Raw genomic sequence first — 20130 nt, 5'->3', positions numbered from 1 at the left:
TAACTACCTCATTTATTTGCTTATTCCTTCCTCTCCCTTGCTGCCCTTTCCCTTTTGAAATTTCTTTAAATGCCTGTTGCTTTTCTCTGGGGAAAAAAATTCAAACCTTCAGAATGTTGTTGAAGACATTTCTAGTGATATCCCTTTATGCAAATGAACTTTCCAGACCATCCTCTCTTAGTGGATTTTCACCTTTCTGGTGATAATGTGTGTTTTGATTTCTTGGATTTTCCTTTATTGCTGATGTTTGGATATACGGTTCCTATGTCCTTCAGAGAGACTGTCACGGCTTCATTGTCACTACTTGTTAGTGTTAATAATAGGGGTGGCCAATTTTGGTCTGTTTTTCTTTTCTGTATGAATGAAACTGGGAAAAGATTTTGCTATACCTTGATTAAGTTGGGCAGGGGTCTGGTGGCACAAGACGTCTGAGTTTCCTACCTATGCCTAGAAGCAACTGGCTAAAGTGCTGGACTGGGTGGACCAATGGTAATACCCTGTAGGACACTTCTTAAAAATTGTGCCCAGATCTGCCAGTCGGCCATCCCTAGAAGCTTAGATTTAGATTTGCAAAGGACCATGGATGCCATGTAGTCCAGCCCTCTGCTTAATGCTGGATTCATCTTCTTGCCTTCCCAGATGGGCAGCTGTCCAGCATCTGTTTAAACACCTTCTGTGAAGCAGGGCCCATTACCTCTTGAGCAAGTCTGTTCTGCTGTTGAACTGCTTGTACTGTGAGGGTGTTTTCTGACGTTTTGTCGAAATCTGTTTCTCTCCAATTTCCACCCACTAGTTCTGGTCATGTGCTTTGGCGCTACAGAGGCCAATTCTGCTCCATTGCAACAAGTTTGCCTGATGTTTATTGTTCCAACCATTTCCCAGCCCTGATGTTTATTGTTCCAAGCCTGTGCCATGCACCACAGAGTCCCTGGCAGAGAGGTTGCACGATTAAGGAACAACTAGAAGCACAAGGGTATTAGCCAAAGGCAGAGCTAGGAAGCAAAGGTGTTTCCCCTCCTGTGTTTGCCTCATAAAGCAAATATGGAGCAAAGACGATGACGACAAATTGCTAACTTACCAGATGCATGGTAATTTTGACATCTAATTTGTCTCTAATTTTGGAGGCTGAGCGTGCCTAGGCTGATATTTCAAGCTAATTTACATTATGCATTGTAATAGCACAAGACTACCCTTCCAGCTACACCTGTCTTGATGTGATGGCATGACCACATATCAAGATTATCCTCTGTTTTGATTCATCATCAGTTATGGAAGGGGAGCAGGGGCAAGTTGTTTTTCTGTAGATCAAGATGATAATCTAAGCTGATGATTTGGCATTGAAACAGTTTGAACTGGGTTCCTCCATGCGTTTCCCCATCCTCCTAAATCGCCTCATGTCCAGGCTTTTTGGTAAGCCTGAAGTTCCTGTTTCACCGTCTCCTCTACTTCTGTGGCCCTAGAGCATATGTCGCTGAACTGCTACACCCATCATCTCTAGCTGTTGGCTTTCTTGCTTCCCAGTTGGAGTGTCCTGAGGCTGCTTTCTTTTAAAACAAAGCATTAGGGAAATGTTAACCAACACCTGTGTGCAACGCTAGTTTGGCCCTGCATCACCTTTTCCACCTCAGATTACTTACACTGGGAGCTAAACAAGGACGTGACAGAGTGAGTGTGTTAGCAGAAATTCAGAGAAGTGTTCTTAAGAAGAATGCCATCATGGTCATGACCTCTTTTTAAAAAATATTTTAAAATCTTGCCTATGTCTTATGCACGTTGCTTCAAAGAGCTTAAATATGTGTCATTGTTCTTTCTCTTAATGTAGCTGAGATGCCTGAACCTGTATCCCTTGGTTACTATTAAAAGCATTTGGTGGCCTTCATTTCTGTGAGAATTTTTAAAGCGAAAATAAGTGCTAATGTTAATAACAGTAATAGTTTTGTTTTCTTTGAAACCCTCTATATTCCTTCCATACCGCAGCTCTAGGTGGTTTGCAAAATCATAGAACAACTATAAAGCAAAGCCAAACCTAGTGGGGGAAATATAACAACAGAAGGGGGGGGGAATCGAAATAGAATAAATCTACAGGTTGAAAGCAGCCGTCTTCTATTTTTCCTTTTTTCAAGGTGTAAAACACAGATGAGAAAAGTTGGACCTTGCATTTTTATTTAAATAGAAAGCACTGGAATTCACTGCCATAGAAGATGACATTTGGAGCGCAGTTCTTTCTGAATAAGTGTGTGAGAGCTCATAAAGATAGTCCCCATTTTTGTTATTTATAAAAATAAATTTTATATCTTGTATACTGATTTAATGCAAAGCTGGAGTTGCTTGGAGCCACAATACTTTTCTATAGAGAAGAGCTAGGGAAGAAAGTAAATTCAAGTGCTGCATTGTCCTTGCCTAACTCAGTGGTAGACAGTCTTCTTGGCACATATGATGCAAATCGTCTAAAACATTATGGGGGTTGTTTATTTTACAAATTTATGAACTGCCCCATAGCCTACAAACATTGAAGCGGAGTGCAACAAGATGAAAATGATGCACACACAAAAAACTAAAAAACCAATAAAGCTATTTCTACAGATGTACTATTAATATTTCACAAATGACTGGGCCATACCCCAGGGAAAGCCTTCTTATCTGAAATAACTTTTGGTAGGCACCTGAACATTATGACGCTTGGGTCTAATTTCAGCTGGTAATTGACTCCCGAGGGCTGGAGCTGTGATACTAAGAGCCCAGTTTCTAGTACAAACTGAGTGCACCCCTGTGGCATGTCTTCAGTCTCAGAAGTGCCCTGTATGAGGAACACAGTGACCAGGCAGGAATACTCCTGGGGCGAGGCAGTCCCTTAGGTAACCTGGTCCCAAGCTGTTAAGGACTTTAAATGCTAAAAGCAAAACCTTGAATTGAACGTGGTGGCATATTAGCAGCTAGCGCAGCTCCCTCAGCAGAGGTTTTACACAGTGTCAATGTGGGTTCAGCCCTAGACAGGCGCCACATAGAGTGCATTGCAGTCCCATAATCCAGTCTTGAGGTTACCAGTGCCAAGACCACAGTGTCCAAACTGTTTTAGTCCAGGAATAGCCATAGCTGTCATATCAACCAAAGCTGGTGAAAAGCAGGCTTAGCCTAGACAAAGACGTATCTGGGAGCACCCCCAGGCTGTGTATCTGTTCTTTCAAAGGAAGTGCAACCCTGTCCAGAACAGGTAACTAACCTTTCTGCCAGACATGGGAACCTCTTTCCAACAGGGCCTCTGTCTCTCCAGGGTTTAAATTCAGTTTACGGGTCCTCATCCAGCCCTCCTGTGTACCCAGACACTGATCCAAAGGCTTCCCAGCCAGTCCTGATTCAGATGTTACAGAGAAATGGAGAAATGTGTTATCAGTTTACTGGTGACACTTTGATCTAAATCTCCCAATGCTCCCAGCAGCTTCATATAGCTGTTAAATAGCATTGGGGACAGAATAGGCCCCAAAGGAACCCCATAATACAAGGGTGCTAAAGGGCATTTCTCCAATGCTACTCTTGGGAACTGATCCTTCAGGTAAGAAAGGAATAGCTGTAAAACAGTGCCCCCCCACAGCTTAAGCCTGCGACATATGGGGGGGGGGGGACTGCGCCTAAAGTCCAAATCACATATGGTCAAAACACATTACATACAATAGTGGGTGGGATTACCAAAATCTTTTTCCCAGACACCCGCCCTCTTTAATATTTTAGATAAATATTTTTTGCCAGGCTCATAAAGCTGAATGAGCACAAGTCAAATGTGCAGAAGTTGCAGGCTTACTCTATTGGAAAATGTTTGTATTTTATGCTTTATTGCTGTGAACAACTTTGAGCTCAATTTATTTGTTGGGAAAGTAGTATACAAAGATTAAATCAAGCCTGCTATGTTCAGTGGAATTTACTCGCAGATAAATGTACATAGAATTGCAGCCTGAATCTCCTATGTTGTTGTTTTAATTACCAACTTTTTTGTTTTAGGGATGATTCAACCCCAGAAGATAATATTTGGAAAGGCATCCTCTGTGTGATCTTCTTCTTTCTAATCATCAGTGTTTTAGCCTTTCCAAATGGTAAGTAGCTCCACAAGTATTTCTGTACCGTTTTTTTTTCCTACAACTCCTTTTGCAGATAGGAGAGCAAGGTAAACACAAAGGTGCTTGGGGACTTTGGGAGCAAACTGTTTTATGGGTACTCTGGTTTAATAGTCTATTGTTTGCTCTGAGAATGGTCACAGTCTCTCTTAGACTTTCACCTCGATAAGGGATGGTCCCTGGAAGAGCATCTTGTGCAGTGCCAAGCTGCAAAACAAGGCAGTAACATATACTCCAGAGTATACTCTTAAAAAGGAATGAAAGATGAGTCTAATTTCCGTGAGATACTAGTAGAACATACGTTGTTGGGCAACCATGCAATTGCAGTTAGTAAATAAATAAAGTCTTGCATGCTAGAGTTCTCTTGACGGACACAGCATATGCAGTTTCAGGATAAAAAAGGCAGCTCCCATAGAAGAGCCTTTCCCAACCTGGTGCCTGCTGTATAGCATGAGCCTCATAATTTCAGGGTTGTGGGTTCGAACCCCATGTTGGGCAAAAGATGCCTGCAGTGCAGGAGGGGTTGGACCAGGTGACCCTTGTGGTCTCTTCTAGTTCTACAATATGGTTTGGACCTTAACTGCCCTAATTTATTTACTGGCTGTGACTGATGGAGTCCCATTTGGGGAAAGCTGAGATAGAGGCTTTTCTGTTGTCTTCTGTTGATGTGTTTTAGTTATGTTTATATGCTTTATTTTATAAATATGCAAGTTCCTCTTGATACCCTTCCTAAAAAGGGATGTTCTTGCTTTCTCCCTTCCTGTGCTGTGGGTGCTGCTTTCCTGAAGGAGAGGTGGTAGGAAACAGCTTTCTGGGTGGGGAAAGTGTTTAACAACTTTCCCCCTACTTCCCTACTACAGCAAAAGCCAGTTTGGAACAATATTTAACAAAAATAACATGCATTTTTATTGCTATATTAAAAAGATTTGCAATTAGGGCATTTTAAAATTGAAGCAGCTTTTTTCCAGCTATAGAAAATGAGTTTAAAATTTCTAAATCTTTTGTTCTTATGATTAGTCGTGTGAAACAATGTGAGCCCTTTCTTTGACCTCTTCAGCAAAGAAAATGAATTTTAAAAAGAAAGAGGGGGAAAAGCTACACATAATTGCATGGTAATCGAGGAGGTGCTCTGATATGAGGTGGTTAAATGCAAATAAAAGGTGTGATCACAAACATGCCTACCTGGATGTAAGCCTCCTTGCAAATCCATATGTCCTGCTCAAAATAAATACCATATTTTTCGCCCTATAGGACGCACTTTTCCCCCTCCAAAAATGAAGGGGAAATGTGTGTGCGTCCTATGGGGCGAATGCAGGCTTTCGCTGAAGCCTGGAGAGCGAGAGGGGTTGGTGCGCACCAACCCCTCTCACTCTCCAGGCTTCAGGAAGTTCCCGTCGGGCTCCCAAGGCTTGCGAATAGCAGCCTGCATCCCGAAGCCTGGGGCGTGCTGCACAGCGCACCCCGAGCTTCGTGCAGATATCGGGCAGCCCCACAAGCTCGGGGGACAGAGGGGAGGCGGAGCGCTGCCACCCCGCTGTTCCCCGACCTGGTTTGGAGGCTGGCGCTGGGGAGAAGCGGGCTTCTCCCCAGCGCCAGCCCCACAAGCTTGGGGGACAGAGGGGAGGCGGAGCGCTGCCATCCTGCTGTTCCCCAACCTGGTTTGGAGGCTGACGCTGGGGAGAAGCATGCTTCTCCCCACCGCCAGCCCCACAAGCTCGGGGGAAAAGATATCCGCAAGCCTGGGGAGACCGGTGCGACTTCCCGCGGGCTCCCTAGGCTTGCAGATAGCAGCCTGTTCGGGGGTCGGGGGAAGCTTGGGCATCCCCCGCCCCAGCCCCGCGCTTGAGGGGGAAATAAATTTCCCCCCTTTATTTCCCCCCCAAAAAACTAGGTGCGTCCTATGGGCCAGTGCGCCCTATGGGGCGAAAAATACGGTATGTTTAGAATCAGAGCAAAACAATTGTGTTGTTTCATTTTCTTGTATAATGTGGGGGTAACTCCTTATGTTGAATCAGGTCAATGGTCCATCTAAATTAATAGCAGCATTTCTCCCAAGATTTCTAACAGAAATCTGCACCCATTGGCACTTTAGCTGGAAATGCCAGAAATTAAAACTGGCACCATTTTATATGCAAGGCATGTACTCTACTGTTGAGCTGTGGCAACTTCTGAGTTGAAACTGAAGAGGCTCAAGGCAGCTTCCTATTAGCTTTGAGACACTAACAGCTTGATTTTTCAATGCTTGCTTACTCAGAAGTGAATCCCACTATATTCCATGAGGACTGCAGCCTGAGATATTCTCGTCAGTTTCCCTTTCCTACTGGACAGTGATTGATCAGCCCTTGCCCCCATGCAAATGTATCCCTCAAGATGCCACTTCTTTTAGTGGCAGAAACAAAAAGGGGAGGGGAATAATAAAGTAGACACAGCACTGGGGTGGGCAGAGAGGTTTACACCTCTCTTCCCAACAAAGGACCCTAATGGGGAATGGGGTTGTAAAACACCCCTCCCTGGTTGTTGGATCAATCGTTTGGAGAGCAGGGAGGGAAGGATAGCCTGGATTAGCTGAGCTGGGGCAGAGAACACCTGTGCAAAAGTGTGGGATTGGGCGCACCCCCTTTTGGCCACCTCTGTGTCTGGTATGCAGCCCCAGAAGGTTCTTCAAGTGCAAATGTGACCTTTGGGCCAAATAGAGGTTAGCCACCTCTGGACTAGACAAATAAAGGTTAACCACCTCTGGACTAGGCTAACTTGCTATGCAGTTCATCCCACAAGCATTGTATTTTTAAATTTGAGACCTGGGTTCACATCAGAAGGTCCATACTGCAACTGTTATCCCTGTTTATCAACACTCGATTAAAAGAGGGTAGTTTGTACCTAGGTAAACTGCTGAGAGAGGAAAGGGAAGTGACATCCCATAAATCTTGCTTAACTGAAACCCAGTATTCAGTTTTTCAATACCTTGTGCCTGCCTCTCTTACTGGAAACATTAGAGTGATCTCATTGTGTCTGGTATGGGAATAGATAGTAGCCGTGGTCATTATCTGCAGCAGATGGTGACTGGCTTTCTTCCAGTAAAAGCAACTGTGTATAGTAACTGTTTGGTGTGAGTAAAGTTGATTGCTCTCTCTGACCGAAGCTATAGCTGAATTCAGTCCTGGGCATTTTTGGCAAGAGGCAGAATATCAGGGAATGCTTGCACAGGGAGATGGAGCTGCTGCTAAGAGGACTTGTTCCCGCTCCTCTGAGACTGGCCCAGTTCCCTTGCCCTGATTGTCAGTACTGCCTTGGTAACCAGGTTACAAGAGAAGCATTTAGCAGCAGCCAGAATACCTTCCCAGTGTGGCGCTGTTGCTGGGGGGTTTCAGAGAAGCATCCACTCCATCATCTGAACTGCTGATTTATCAAACGATGTCTGATACCCTCTAGGAATAATTGGGATTGCACTGGGCTACATTTTTACACAGAGGGCACTGAGCTATAAGTTACAAAGCCAGGCACCTGATAAATGCAGACATAAATAACTCTAATGCAAAGACTGCAAAGTTGAGCAGATGTGTGCCTTCGGACACCTCACGTTAAGCTGCTTTGAGCCATATAATCTGGATTTGTATTTGATCTCAGTAGCGTCTCTAAAAGGTATTGATTTCAGTGGTGTAGCCGAGAGGAACGATTTTCCACCCGAATTCAACCTGTGTGCATGGCACTTGATATCCTTTGTGGTATCTAATGACTGGCTTGCTGGAAGTTTTAAGTGGCCTGCCCGGCGTGCCCTTCCTCCAGTTTTGCCAGTCACCTAGTTCCTTTGCTACAAGATTTCACACTATTTTCATTCAAGCTCCTGTGTACCCTATTTGAAACAAACCGCAGAATAGGAAAATTAGCTTTTTACAAAGTGACTTGAAAGTAAACCTCAGAAACGGAGGAGATAAAATTTGAGGGCTCAGGACTAAAGTACTGTCAGTCTTACAGCACAATCCCAAGCATATTTACTCATAAGTAAGTCTCATTGTGTTAACAGGGACTTAACTCCTAAGTAATTGTGTTTAGATTTGCAGCTTTAAAATAGTACATATATTCTGTGATTGGGCCTCCAGGCTTTCATGGGGATCCTAGATTAGTAACCTGCTTTGAACTGTATCACAATCTTGTGCTACATACATTCTTGTTCCTTCTCTCCATTTCTTAGCAGATTCCAATAATCTTAGTTGGTTGGCTGGTTTCCATAAGTCCCTAAAATTTGATAGGTTGATTAAAGTCGTTGCACTTAGATTTGTTCCGAGCAGTGGGATTTTTTTTGGTAAAAAAGGAGGCACAGGTACTCCAGTCTTGTTACAAGTGTAATGGGTGCCAGCACAAAATGGCTGTCATAGGCAGCAAAACAACAAAAGGTGGCAGTACTCCATACTGATGAATATGGTTGCAAAAGGAGAACTAGTTCCAAGGCTTGTTAAACATCTGGAGACGCAAAAAGGAGTTCTTCTTGGACAAGCTTTGAGCAAGAAGTTGTAGATGGGGGACTCCTTATTGAGTGACCCATGGCTTTTAGTTGCTTTCCCTATGGGATGAATTCCTGGTTAGATTCCAGAAATCTAACCTTAAGTCCTTAACCACAAGTTTCAAGATGTTGGAAATAATTGCTTTGGATCCCAAGATAAGTTAACTCAAGGAAGTTCACAGAAGGAAACTTTCCTGTCCCCTTTTCTCCCCTGCAATCAGCTGCAATCAAGGGAAGCCTCCTTGAACAATGAGGGATGAGGGACAGGGTCTGCTGAGAGAGGTCTGAATTATCCAGACTATGCACAGGTCTGCCCAGTTTGGGGCAATTCTTCCTTCTCCCAGCAGCTCCCTACACCGGGAAGACCGGAAGCTTTCGTTCTGCTCTGCGAACTTCATTGAGTTACTGGCTTGGATCCTAAAATAATGGAGCTAAATGCCCCAGTGTTCCTTAAGCAGCCTCCATAATATATGTAAAAACAGTTTCCTAGCTACACTCACATTGGACAAAGAAATGGAGCTCCCGCTGAAAATGCAGGCAGGCAGGGGCTAGCTCAGTACTTCATTCCATGGGTCAAAGTAAATGTGGGCCACAGCTGGGGGTGTGACTTGAATGGGAAGGACGCAAAATCTGAACATGGAAAGTACGGTAAATGAAAGGATGGCAACCCCTGGCCACATTCCCAACTCTGGAAATCCTGGCTTTCTTGACAAGGGCCTCTGTAGTGGTGTATATAATGCATCTCTGCGCATAGAGTACACAAAGACAAGCAGCGTGTGTATTTGTGTGTGCTTGTACGCACACAGTCCTCACAATATCTCCCTTCCTCCTCGACAGAACCATCACACTCACAAACATTTCACTTGTAAACTCATAATTTTCAGGCCCACACATTCACTTCTGCCTTTCCCAGTTGCTAATGTATCCCAATTCCCTGATGTGCCAGCACTAATGTTCCCACTACCTGGGAATTCCTGCTGGCAAGCATTGATCTTCCTGCAGATCCTCATCTGCTTTTGGGTGTGAAGTTGGGCGCTTACTTTTCTATTACTGTTTTCACAACATAGAGAGCCTTGTTTTTTGGATACCATGGTAATTTCTACAGTGTCGCCAACAAGAAGTTCTTGAGGATCTGTGTCTTTATCCAGATATTAGTCTCAGTAGTTCCTTTAATGGCTTTAAATAGAAAACTTGATTTGTTTTAAAGCTTGCTCAGGATTGATTCTTGGTTGGCATGGTTGCATTTCCTTCAGATTATGTTTAGATGACCTGTTGCGATTCTTTCTGATCCATCAGTTTGCTGTTATTGAAAAACTTTTTTCTCTACAGGGCCTTTCACTCGCCCACACCCTGCAATATGGCGTATGGTTTTTGGTAAGTTGTTTTTAAAGATGTGCTTTCACACTATTCCAGAGCATTAAAAAATAGTAATTCATTACCTGAAAATAATACTGTATTTTTCCTGCCATTCTGCTAAAAGTACCCAGGGTGGCATACAGCATAATCATAGAACCATATAACTGAATCAGTGAAAAAGGAAGGAAAAGAGCTTGCAATGTTAACCAGTCCTTAACACTGAAGAAAAAGCCTAAAAGCAGCAAGAAGAAAACATGTTACACATTAAAACCAGCAGCAGTAGAACTAAGTGGTATGCATTAAATGCCTGTTGCAACAGAAGTGATTTCAGTTTCTGGCGAAAGAGTGAGCTCAACAAATAAATAATTAGGAAAACATTCCCGAGTCAAAGAATCACTACAGAAGAAGGCTCCCATCTCTAGTGCTTACTCACTAAATCTCCTGAGATGGCACTAAGATCAAGCCCTCTGATGTTGATCAGAATTCCTGTGACTGCAAATTTAATTGGTATTGCAAAGGACACTTCGTCATGAAAACTCAGTTTCGACTTAATTGTATCTGCATGCAAATGCACTGGAGTTTTGAAAAGGGAAATTTAGAATGGAACAATGGCGGGAGAGCAAGATGCAAATATTCATTGGTACCCAATCACCTCTCCCCTTGGGGGGGTATAAATAATAAATCATCATTATCATGGCAGTTTCTAGTGCTCTCAGGAATGGGGTGGTTGGAAGGTACAGCAAGTCTCCCTTCTTTCAGCATCTTAATGAACATTTCACAACCATGTTAATATTTAATGTATGGAAAGATTTGGAGACAGTTCTCAAGTGTTCCAGAATTGCTTTGGAAAATGGGACTCGGCCTCCCAAGGCACTGAGCAGTATTCTCAAAAATGACACCCTGTACAACTATAATCTGTTGGCATGTGGAGCAGCTGTAGCTATTATGATTACAGCTGAATTTCCAACATGAATAGTTTGGATGCCCTTCAAAAACCTACCCAAGGTTGCATCTGCTTTATGACTGATGGATTAATAAACCTCTTGGCTGCCACGGGATGCTTAAATTCCTCTTTGAGTGTGACCTGTTTAACCATGACGGTGGGGTTAGAATGAAGTAACAACTTATCAAGAACTGCCACATTCTGGAGGGTTGTGAATAAACGATGGTGGATAAGTTATATGAAGAATCTGGGTTGTACCTCATGGTCCAATACTCATTTGTTTTGCTCCTTTTTCTGTTACATGTGAATGCAACATTTCACATTTTCACACATGTACCTCATGGGGGCGGGGGAGATTTCTAGCCATGTGGAATTGTATGAGAAGAATCTTCCGGAAGCTGCTTAATTATGAATACTTCATTATTATTCTATTGTTTTGATTTTATTGCTCTAAATTGTTCCATTGGCATTGATATAACATGGTTTGTTTGTGTGATTTTAGCTATTGCTCTTCAAACAAACATTTGGACATCTGACTTTGGTTTTCCTACAGGTTTGAGTGTTCTCTATTTTCTGTTTCTGGCATTCCTGCTCTTCCTTAACTTTGAGCAGGTGAAATCCGTGATGTACTGGCTCGATCCTAATCTCCGATATGCGACAAGGGAAGCAGACATCATGGTGTGTATTGATGGTGTTGCAATAAAATATATTTCTTCCAGAGTGGATATAGTGCTACCATATTGCTGTGTTAGAATAGCATGCATTATCCCTTTGAGAAGGGATAGGAATTCTCCAATCCTCACTGTAAGAAAGTTCAAATATCATGCAATAATATACTAGTATCATAGAGTTGGAAGGGACCCGAATGTCATCTAGTCCAATCCCCTGCAATGCAAGAATTTCAACACGTCCCCCATCCAGTTTGAAACCATACTGGACTCTGCTTAGCTTTGCAAATGGGCTAGCAGTTTTATTGCTGCACCACTAAAAGATACTGGATATGGTTGGGAGGTTGAAGCATCTTCTCTATCAGGAAGTTTAAAGTTTTGTGGCCTTTTTAGCAGGGATGTGGCATATGAGAGGGTGCACCTTACAGACATTTCTTTCTCCTTGCAAAATGCATCTCTCTTGGGGAGGAGGATTTCTCCCCGCTTTCCAAATTGTGAGAGAGTCGCAAAGAAATGGCATAACCTGCCTGCCACGTTTTTGCGCAGTGGTGTGAATATTCATTTCTGAGTCTCTTCACGGCCTTCTTGGCTGCAGCTTGAGTGCAGTTTTTTGTTTGAAAAACAGCCCTTCTTCCTGAGAACAGTGACATCAATGTGCAGTCCGTTCAATTTGGCTGTGTGACTATGGGTGGTATTGAGCGAAGTCCTACTCTGACCCAATTTAGTCATGTTCATTATTTTCAGAGGGTTTACTTTGAATAAAATTTAGTTGACTATCACTCCATGTCACCGAGGGCAAACAAAACTTGTTCAGACCAAAGGCAGTGTTTCAGGAGTGGGGTATTTATAGGTGTTCTGTATTGCTCCTTGAGTAAATAAAGCAGAGCAGGTAAACGCATGCTTATTTGTATAATTTACTTAGGTGGCAGAATTTGCCCCCTTTTTTGGTTAAAACATAGAATATTCCATATCTGGCAGTAATTATCCCTAATGATGTGGAAAACAGAATTTTTATTGTGTTTCATTCAGTCGTGTACTGTGATGAGGACCAGTAGAATAATAAAAAGAATTAGGCTGCAATACTATTTAGACTTATCTGGGAGTAAGTCCAGTTGAACTCAGTGGGGATTAATTCTGGGTAAACATGTGCAGAGTTACATTGTTAGCCATTCTCGAAGGATCATCATGTTCATTATTACAATCCAGCTATATAAAAGCATGCACTTACCTTTTGTTCAGTTGTGTATTTTAATTAACGGATATTTATGTTTTAATGCTTGTGCAATTTGTTTTTATACTGCAGCCTGCATAGAAACCTACTTTGTCATTAAATGGTATATAAACTAATGATAATACAAGGCTAAGCTATAGCGGACCATAAGACGAGTAAATAACATTCTCTGATAGACTCTGATATTGTAGTCTGCAGTTTTATTTCTTCCGAAAATGTTTCCAGAATAGACTTGTAACTTCTGCTTCTCTCTCTCACACACACACCTACCTTCCCCTTTCTCCAAATCAACAACAGGAATATGCTGTGAACTGCCATGTTATTACTTGGGAGCGAATCCTCAGCCATTTTGACATATTTGCTTTTGGACATTTCTGGGGCTGGGCAATGAAGGCTTTGTTAATCCGTAGCTATGGGCTGTGCTGGACTATTAGCATCACCTGGGAGCTAACCGAGGTAGGTTGCGTCTTCTCAGTGAGGAGTTTTTTATATCCTTGGGGTGGGGAATGACTGATGTGGCTCTCCTAGCAGTTTGTCCACATTGCAAACATAACACAAGTTTATTGTCTGCTCCTTAAATTTGACACATGCTAGATGTGAAGTTTTCCTCTTGCACACAAGTGTCTGGAATGGCCAAATCAGATTTATTTCATGTTTAAGTCAGCCTATCTAAGTAAATTATTTACTTACTGAATTACTTGGAAATATACTGGATGAATATAGACTTCAGTATTACTATATAGCATGTGCAGTTTGTCTCAGTTATGTTCCTTAAATTAAAACCAGTAGTGTAGTACTTCCTCCTATAATTTGTGTCTCCTGTAATATTAAATCTTCTAGTAAAAAGGCAGTATTTGCAGCACTGATTTTACAGTGCAACCCTATGCATGTCTCCTCAGTAAGCTTTTGGAAACACGCAGAGGGAAAGTGTAATAATGCTTTCTCACCAAGAAGTGCAAACTGATCTAGAGCCCTCTGAAGCTGTAGGTTGATAGACTTTGGTCAAATTCACCTGTCGTATGAAAAATATTTCCTGTATTTTCAGCACCTGTAACTTCTGTAAAAGTCACATTCTTATGTTAATGAGATACCTTTGTCTGAATGAATTTCTTACCCAGAATCTTTTTGCTGTATTCTGCAGCTGTTCTTCATGCACCTGCTGCCTAATTTTGCTGAATGCTGGTGGGATCAAGTCATTTTGGACATCCTGCTATGTAACGGGGGTGGCATCTGGTTGGGCATGGTAGTTTGTCGTTGGTTGGAGATGAGGACCTATCACTGGGCAAGCTTCAAGTAGGTCTCAAGTACATGCAAATAACCATTATATTAACGATACTGCAGCATGAAAACTCTGAAATAAAATGTAATGTTTGGTAGATTGTGAATTGTGGAGGTTTTCCCATTGCAGGCTGCTAAAATATATTCATGCCGATAATTCTGAATCCCTAAATTGGAAATGCTAAATATTTACTGGATTGCGGCAATTTGTAATACAGGGCTAGCCCAAATCTAAAACCTCATGTTAGATTAAATTTTGTACCCGGGAAATCACAAGGCATGTGGTGCTACAGACCCAGGACTCAGCTACATTGGCATATGCGTTGTACATGCATTCTAACACTGTGACACCAGGTGGCGCTGTGGAGTTCCGTTTTTGCCAACCCGATTCCTCATAGAAAGTTTACAATGCGTTTAACTGGAACGCTTCTTTGATGTGTCTGGATCCAGCCCCAGTGTATTAGAGGCAGCATGCGTCTGCATAGCACTTGCTGGGGAACAAGAGTGTGGAGAGTGCTGTTGCATCGCATAGGCCTCTGGTTAGCCACTGTGAGAACAGGAAGCTGGACTAGATGGGCTTTTGGTCTCATCCGGCAAGGCTGCTTTCATGTTCTATGTTCACTGTCTTGGGTGATTCCTAAATTGGTATCGGTGCTGCGATTTATTTTTAAATCCATTTCCTTGGCAACATTGGTGGATCATGACATTATGAATGTGTTACAATGTTATTTCCATTAATAAGCAAGGGGAGAGTCTGTGGTTGTTCATGGTCCCTTGCGCTCACATTTGATTTCCATCAGCCTCTGATTTTACCTCTAATGGTGCAATCCTGTGTACATTTACTTGGAAATAAGCCTTACTGAACACAGTGGGCGTTACTTCTGAGTAAGCATTTTTAGGATTGCATTGTTACTCGTGTAACCAAAATAACTCTCCAAAGCGACACCCATATAAGTATGGAACATACACCTTACTTCTATTGTCTTACTATATTGATAAAATCCAAGTAAACCTCACCCATGGTTTTTAATAATATATAGTTAATATTTCAGAATTCGAGTGTGAGGGCCAAACTTCTGAACGGTACACCATTTCCTGATAATCCTTTTTATAATGCAGTAGATGAAAACTGTATTTAAAGGCCTCCTATTTCACCCGCTTAGGGACGCGGGTGGCGCTGTGGGTAAAAGCCTCAGCGCCTAGGGCTTGCCGATCGAAAGGTCGGTGGTTCGAATCCCTGCGGCGGGGTGCGCTCCTGTTGTTCGGTCCCAGCGCCTGCCAACCTAGCAGTTCGAAAGCACTCCTGGGTGCAAGTAGATAAATAGGGACCGCTTACTAGCGGGAAGGTAAACGGCGTTTCCGTGTGCGGCTCTGGCTCGCCAGAGCAGCGATGTCACGCTGGCCACGTGACCCGGAAGTGTCTGCGGACAGCGCTGGCCCCCGGCCTCTTAAGTGAGATGGGCGCACAACCCTAGAGTCTGTCAAGACTGGCCCGTACGGGCAGGGGTACCTTTACCTTTTTATTTCACCCGCTTGTTTTCCTCATGAAACTTCTGCCAAGAGCATATTCCTAAAACGATTTTCTTTCTGTAGACCTCTGAGAAAAGAGCCTCCATTCTAAACTTTGATCCTGTACGCCTTAGGAGTGGGGATTAGGAATGTTGTAGCTTTGCACTTAGCCATGTGATTCGGACCTTTAAGCTGACCTTTCTGCATGCCTTACATACTTAGCGCTGCTGTTTTTGCTGAAGATAAAGGAAATAAAACCCACTATCATTGCTGACAGTACCGTATTGGCCTGACTATAAGCCGCACCTTTGAAATTCAAGGCTTATTTGCGGGTGCGGCCTGCCTCCTGGCACTACCGGTGCTGGCGCTCGGCTCTGAATATAAGCCGCACTTTAACTTTTCAGAGTCGGAATTTGGAAAAAAAGGTGTCGCTTATATTCGGGCCAATACGGTAATTAAATCCACTGGGTTGGTTGCTAGAAGCCAGCATTCAAAGAACCCTATGAATGAAAGGAAAGTACCTCTATTCATGCACAGTTAAGTTTCCTGTTCCCCATCCTCTTACTGTTTGCCACACACCATGGCCAATAATGTCCAAAATGTTAAATAAAAGCATAAAGTGAAAGAAAAGTAGGACTGTTTTTTCAGATTCACCTCACTACCTGTGACCCAGATATTGTTGGACTTTGCTGGCTGAGTCTGATGGAAGCTGGAGTCCTACAATAGACAGAGGGCCACAGGTTCCTCATCCCTAATACAGTGGACCCTTGGGTTGCGAACATGATCCCTGCAGGATGCACATTCGCAACCTGCAGCGTTCGCAACCCGCATCTGCGCATGTGCGGGTTGCGATTTGGCGCTTTGCACATGCGTGACTGCCAAAACCCAGAAGTAACCGGTTCCAGTACTTCTGGATTTCGGTGGTCCGTAACCTAAAAAAACGCAACCTGAAGTGGCTGTAACCCAAAGTATGACTGTACACACTCATGGATTTATTTATCCAGCTAACAGTTGATTACACAAGAATCTAAATTAATTTGATGTTTTGATTTTACCAGAACATTGGAAGTCACTTTCTGTGTTACTTCCTGGTTATTATTTTGAAATGAGTACAACATTCTGGTTCTTTTTGTTGTTAATTTGATTTGTGTTCAGCGCTAGCTGTGAGGGAGAGATTTACTCTGAACATCATGGGACATGGGGCAACTCAGGAAGCTGTGAGGGGTGTTTCTAAGCTTCTTAATCTGGTGCTTCTGAGAGCCTTACCCCTTCTTTCACCTCATGGGCTGCTGCCCCAGATGGTCTCCCAACCTTCAGGAGCACTGTAAATACAAAATAAAATGAAATTGTTTGGCTGGTTCTGGTTAGTAAAAATTGTGGTTTTATGCTTATTTGCCCTTCATTAGAAGCATGATAATTAAATTATTAACATTAAATAGGGAGATCTTGGCTCTCAGATCTTTCAGACACTTTTCCTCAGAGAAGTGGGGTTTTTTTGCTTTTTTGAAAGCTTGGTGTTTTGATAGCATTGGAAATTAAGGGATGTTTCCAACTAAGTTATTCTCCAAGCAGACTCTTAAGTTATCCATGTCCATTAATTTAAATGGGTCTACTCTATGACTAACCCCCAAATTTCAGCTTTGTTGCATTTAAGGAGCAAATCACGCATGTGGAAAAGTTTGCTTTGGGGCAGGTTTCTTCTGTTTGCTTAATTACAATAGGTCTGCTTCTTAAATGCACCTTTCTTGTTACAAACCCCAGTATAATAGAGCTGTGTTATTTTACATCATTTGTTACATAGCAATGCAATGTTGATTTCCTTCTCTTTTTTTTTTACTGTTGTCCTTCTCTGCTTTCAGGGACATTCACACCACCACAGGTAAAATCAAGAGAGCTGTGTTACAGTTCACTCCAGCAAGCTGGACCTACGTTCGCTGGTTTGATCCCAAGTCTTCATTTCAAAGAGTGGCTGGAGTATACCTTTTCATGATTATCTGGCAGGTAAAAACAACAACAGCAAACCTATTGAAAACAAAGCCCAGGGATTCTCAGCTTGGGTTGACTGGATCAGGCTGTTTCCTTTTTGCGTTAGTTTCACCTGTGTTCATTCACAAATCCATCCCTTCTCCTTTCTGCAGCAATGCGTTGTTGTTTTTTTAAAAAAGAAATCCATATGAAAATAGGTATTTGAATTTTTATTTCACCACAATTCGTTTTTATCATTAATACACTTATTAATTGCTTACTTATGAAAAATAACTCAAAACGGCTTACAAAAAAAGTAGCACATAAAGTAAAAGCAGCATGAAACCCAAACAGTAAAAGCTAAAAAAAACCCCCATGTTTATAAAAAGGCACTGAACAAAGCCAGAAATATTTTTTAAAACTTTCCAAATTTTAGCTGTTGACATGCTGGCTTAAGCTTATAGAACTTGGAATCTAACAATATTTGGAGGGTCACAAGTTCCCCATACCTGTGTTAAGAGTGTAAGACCAAGACTGGAGAGAACCAAGTAACAAACCTCCACTCAGCTGTAACGCTCACTGGGGTGACTCTGGATCAGTCACTGTCTCCCAGCCCAATCCATTCCACAGAACTGTTATGGAGATTACATGGGTGGAAAGAACTGTTTGTGCTGCCCTTAGCTTCCTTGAGGGAGTGTAGCATAAAAAATGTTGTAATAAAACTATATGATATGACAAAACTGCCTGGTGCCTGACACAGAAAATCCAGATGTAGTCCTCATGGTGGTAAAAATAAGACAAATCAATTTAATCATTTACAAGTGTGGTACTTTTTATTGGTACTACAAAATCTGCTTCTCGTGCTATATAAAGGTAGGGCCGGATGCAATAGTTGTACACTCCAGAGTTGTACACACAGAGAGAAAAACGAAGCAGTATGTTTATCTAGCTTCCAAACACAGGCATTTAAATGTATTGATTACCTTCCCAAAGAATTTAATTATTTTTGTGGAGTTTATAATTTACTGTTCCTAATGGGGACAACAATTCTCCACAGGCCACCAGGAGTGCCATATGTTTATTGTCCTGGAGCAGACCGTAAGCAGTTGCTAAGGAGTTGCATCTGTCATATTTGTCTAGGATATCAAATGTTCCCAGCTTATTTTCTTCTTTCTGTTTCTTCTTCTTTTAGTTGACTGAGCTGAACACATTTTTCTTGAAACATATCTTTGTTTTCCATGCAAGTCACCCCTTAAGCTGGGGTAGGATCCTCTTCATTGGAATTATCACAGCGCCCACTGTGAGGTACCTTTTGTTCGTTTAATCTTCCTCACTGTAAAATTGCTGGGCAGCAGCTGGGGACCTCGAAAAGCCTAGCTCAGAGATGGGGAGCCAGTGAGGCCCTACAGATGTTGCTCACCAAGCCAGCTGTGGTTGGTCGGAGTTGGAATCCAACAACATCTGGGTGGTCACAGGTTCCTTGCCTTTGCTCCAGCCCATTTATTTTTGGAGATTAAAAAAACCTGGTTTGGACGTAAAGCTAAACCACAATTTAGTGTTACACACATGAGCAGCAACAAGCCTCGTGTTCATGTCTTCCCTCCCGAATGAGAGAGAGATTGGAAACATCTGCCTCTGCTTTTAAACGAACCAGGGTGTGCCATTATGTCTAAACCAGGGAACTCTGCTTAACTTAAAACAAGCCCCTGTTTGATCTTGACATGTTTGAAAAAGCCTCTCCTCCTTACAGAGGGGAGGAGTTGTGAGCAGGAGCCATTGCAGCCCCCTGCCCAGCTGGCCTGGCTGCCGCGCCACGCCCCCAGGTAGCCAACCAACCAGGTGGAGGCTTGGGGGCGGGGTTTTGCCGCTCAAACGTGGCTGTGGCAGCACCCCTTTAGTTCACTGCTTGGTTCTTGACCTTGCTATGGACCTGTGGTTGGTCGCCTTGGTTGTCCAAGGGGCCTGGTAGGAATTTTTATCCAACTGGCAAATTGGCACCGGCCACTTGGTTTTTCGCCTACCTCGTAGCAAATCGCCACAACTTTTAGGTATTGGCGGTTAGGCATTGGAATATGTTTGTGTATTGGAGGGCAGGGTGTGGCCATCGCCTACCCCTCCACTTTATGGGTATTCCGGTAAAGGAATCCGGCAGTTGTGGATCCTGTCTGACGCCCTTGCTGGTGGCTAGGGCCATGGCACGACCCCCGGTGACATCAGGGGGAGCTTTCAGTTGTATTTGCATCAAGAGGCTCCTCCCATTGGTGGTTAACCCTTGTTAGACTCACCCCTCCCTGAGGGGGTGGAGTCACGCTCTGTTGTTTTATCCAATGCCTAAGCCAATACCTCTCACATGCTGTAATCAATAAAGTTGTGGCCTTTTTTAGCCCATTAACCTAATATACTGTGTCCATGTGTCTTTCTTATCCCCAAGCGGGTGGCGGGTCCTAGAATCACAAACTTGATCTTGACTTGTTTGAAAAAAGCCATAGCTCAAACTAACCAGAGTCTGGAAACAGGAAGCAGCGGTTTTGATCTCCTTCTCACAGCTTTGCCAAAGGAGAAGCGGAGAGCACACA

At 43.0% G+C, this 20130-nt stretch overlaps 1 protein-coding gene across 1 annotated transcript in view; it reads left to right on the top strand.

Annotated features, from left to right (window-relative positions):
- PTDSS1 (phosphatidylserine synthase 1) overlaps positions 1–20130 on the top strand; it is a 38383-nt gene that overhangs the window by 3513 nt on the left and 14740 nt on the right. Inside the window, exons 2-8 of the mRNA XM_053395590.1 lie at positions 3994–4085; positions 9934–9978; positions 11457–11581; positions 13100–13258; positions 13944–14095; positions 17449–17590; positions 18747–18859. Coding sequence (XP_053251565.1) covers positions 3994–4085; positions 9934–9978; positions 11457–11581; positions 13100–13258; positions 13944–14095; positions 17449–17590; positions 18747–18859 — 828 coding nt within the window. The remainder of the gene's footprint in view (positions 1–3993; positions 4086–9933; positions 9979–11456; positions 11582–13099; positions 13259–13943; positions 14096–17448; positions 17591–18746; positions 18860–20130) is intronic.

The sequence above is a fragment of the Podarcis raffonei genome, chromosome 7, assembly GCF_027172205.1.
Source record: "Podarcis raffonei isolate rPodRaf1 chromosome 7, rPodRaf1.pri, whole genome shotgun sequence".
Classification (NCBI taxonomy): domain Eukaryota; kingdom Metazoa; phylum Chordata; class Lepidosauria; order Squamata; family Lacertidae; genus Podarcis; species Podarcis raffonei.
The sequence above is the reverse complement of the archived record's forward strand: the minus strand, read 5'-3'. Positions and strand labels throughout refer to the sequence as shown.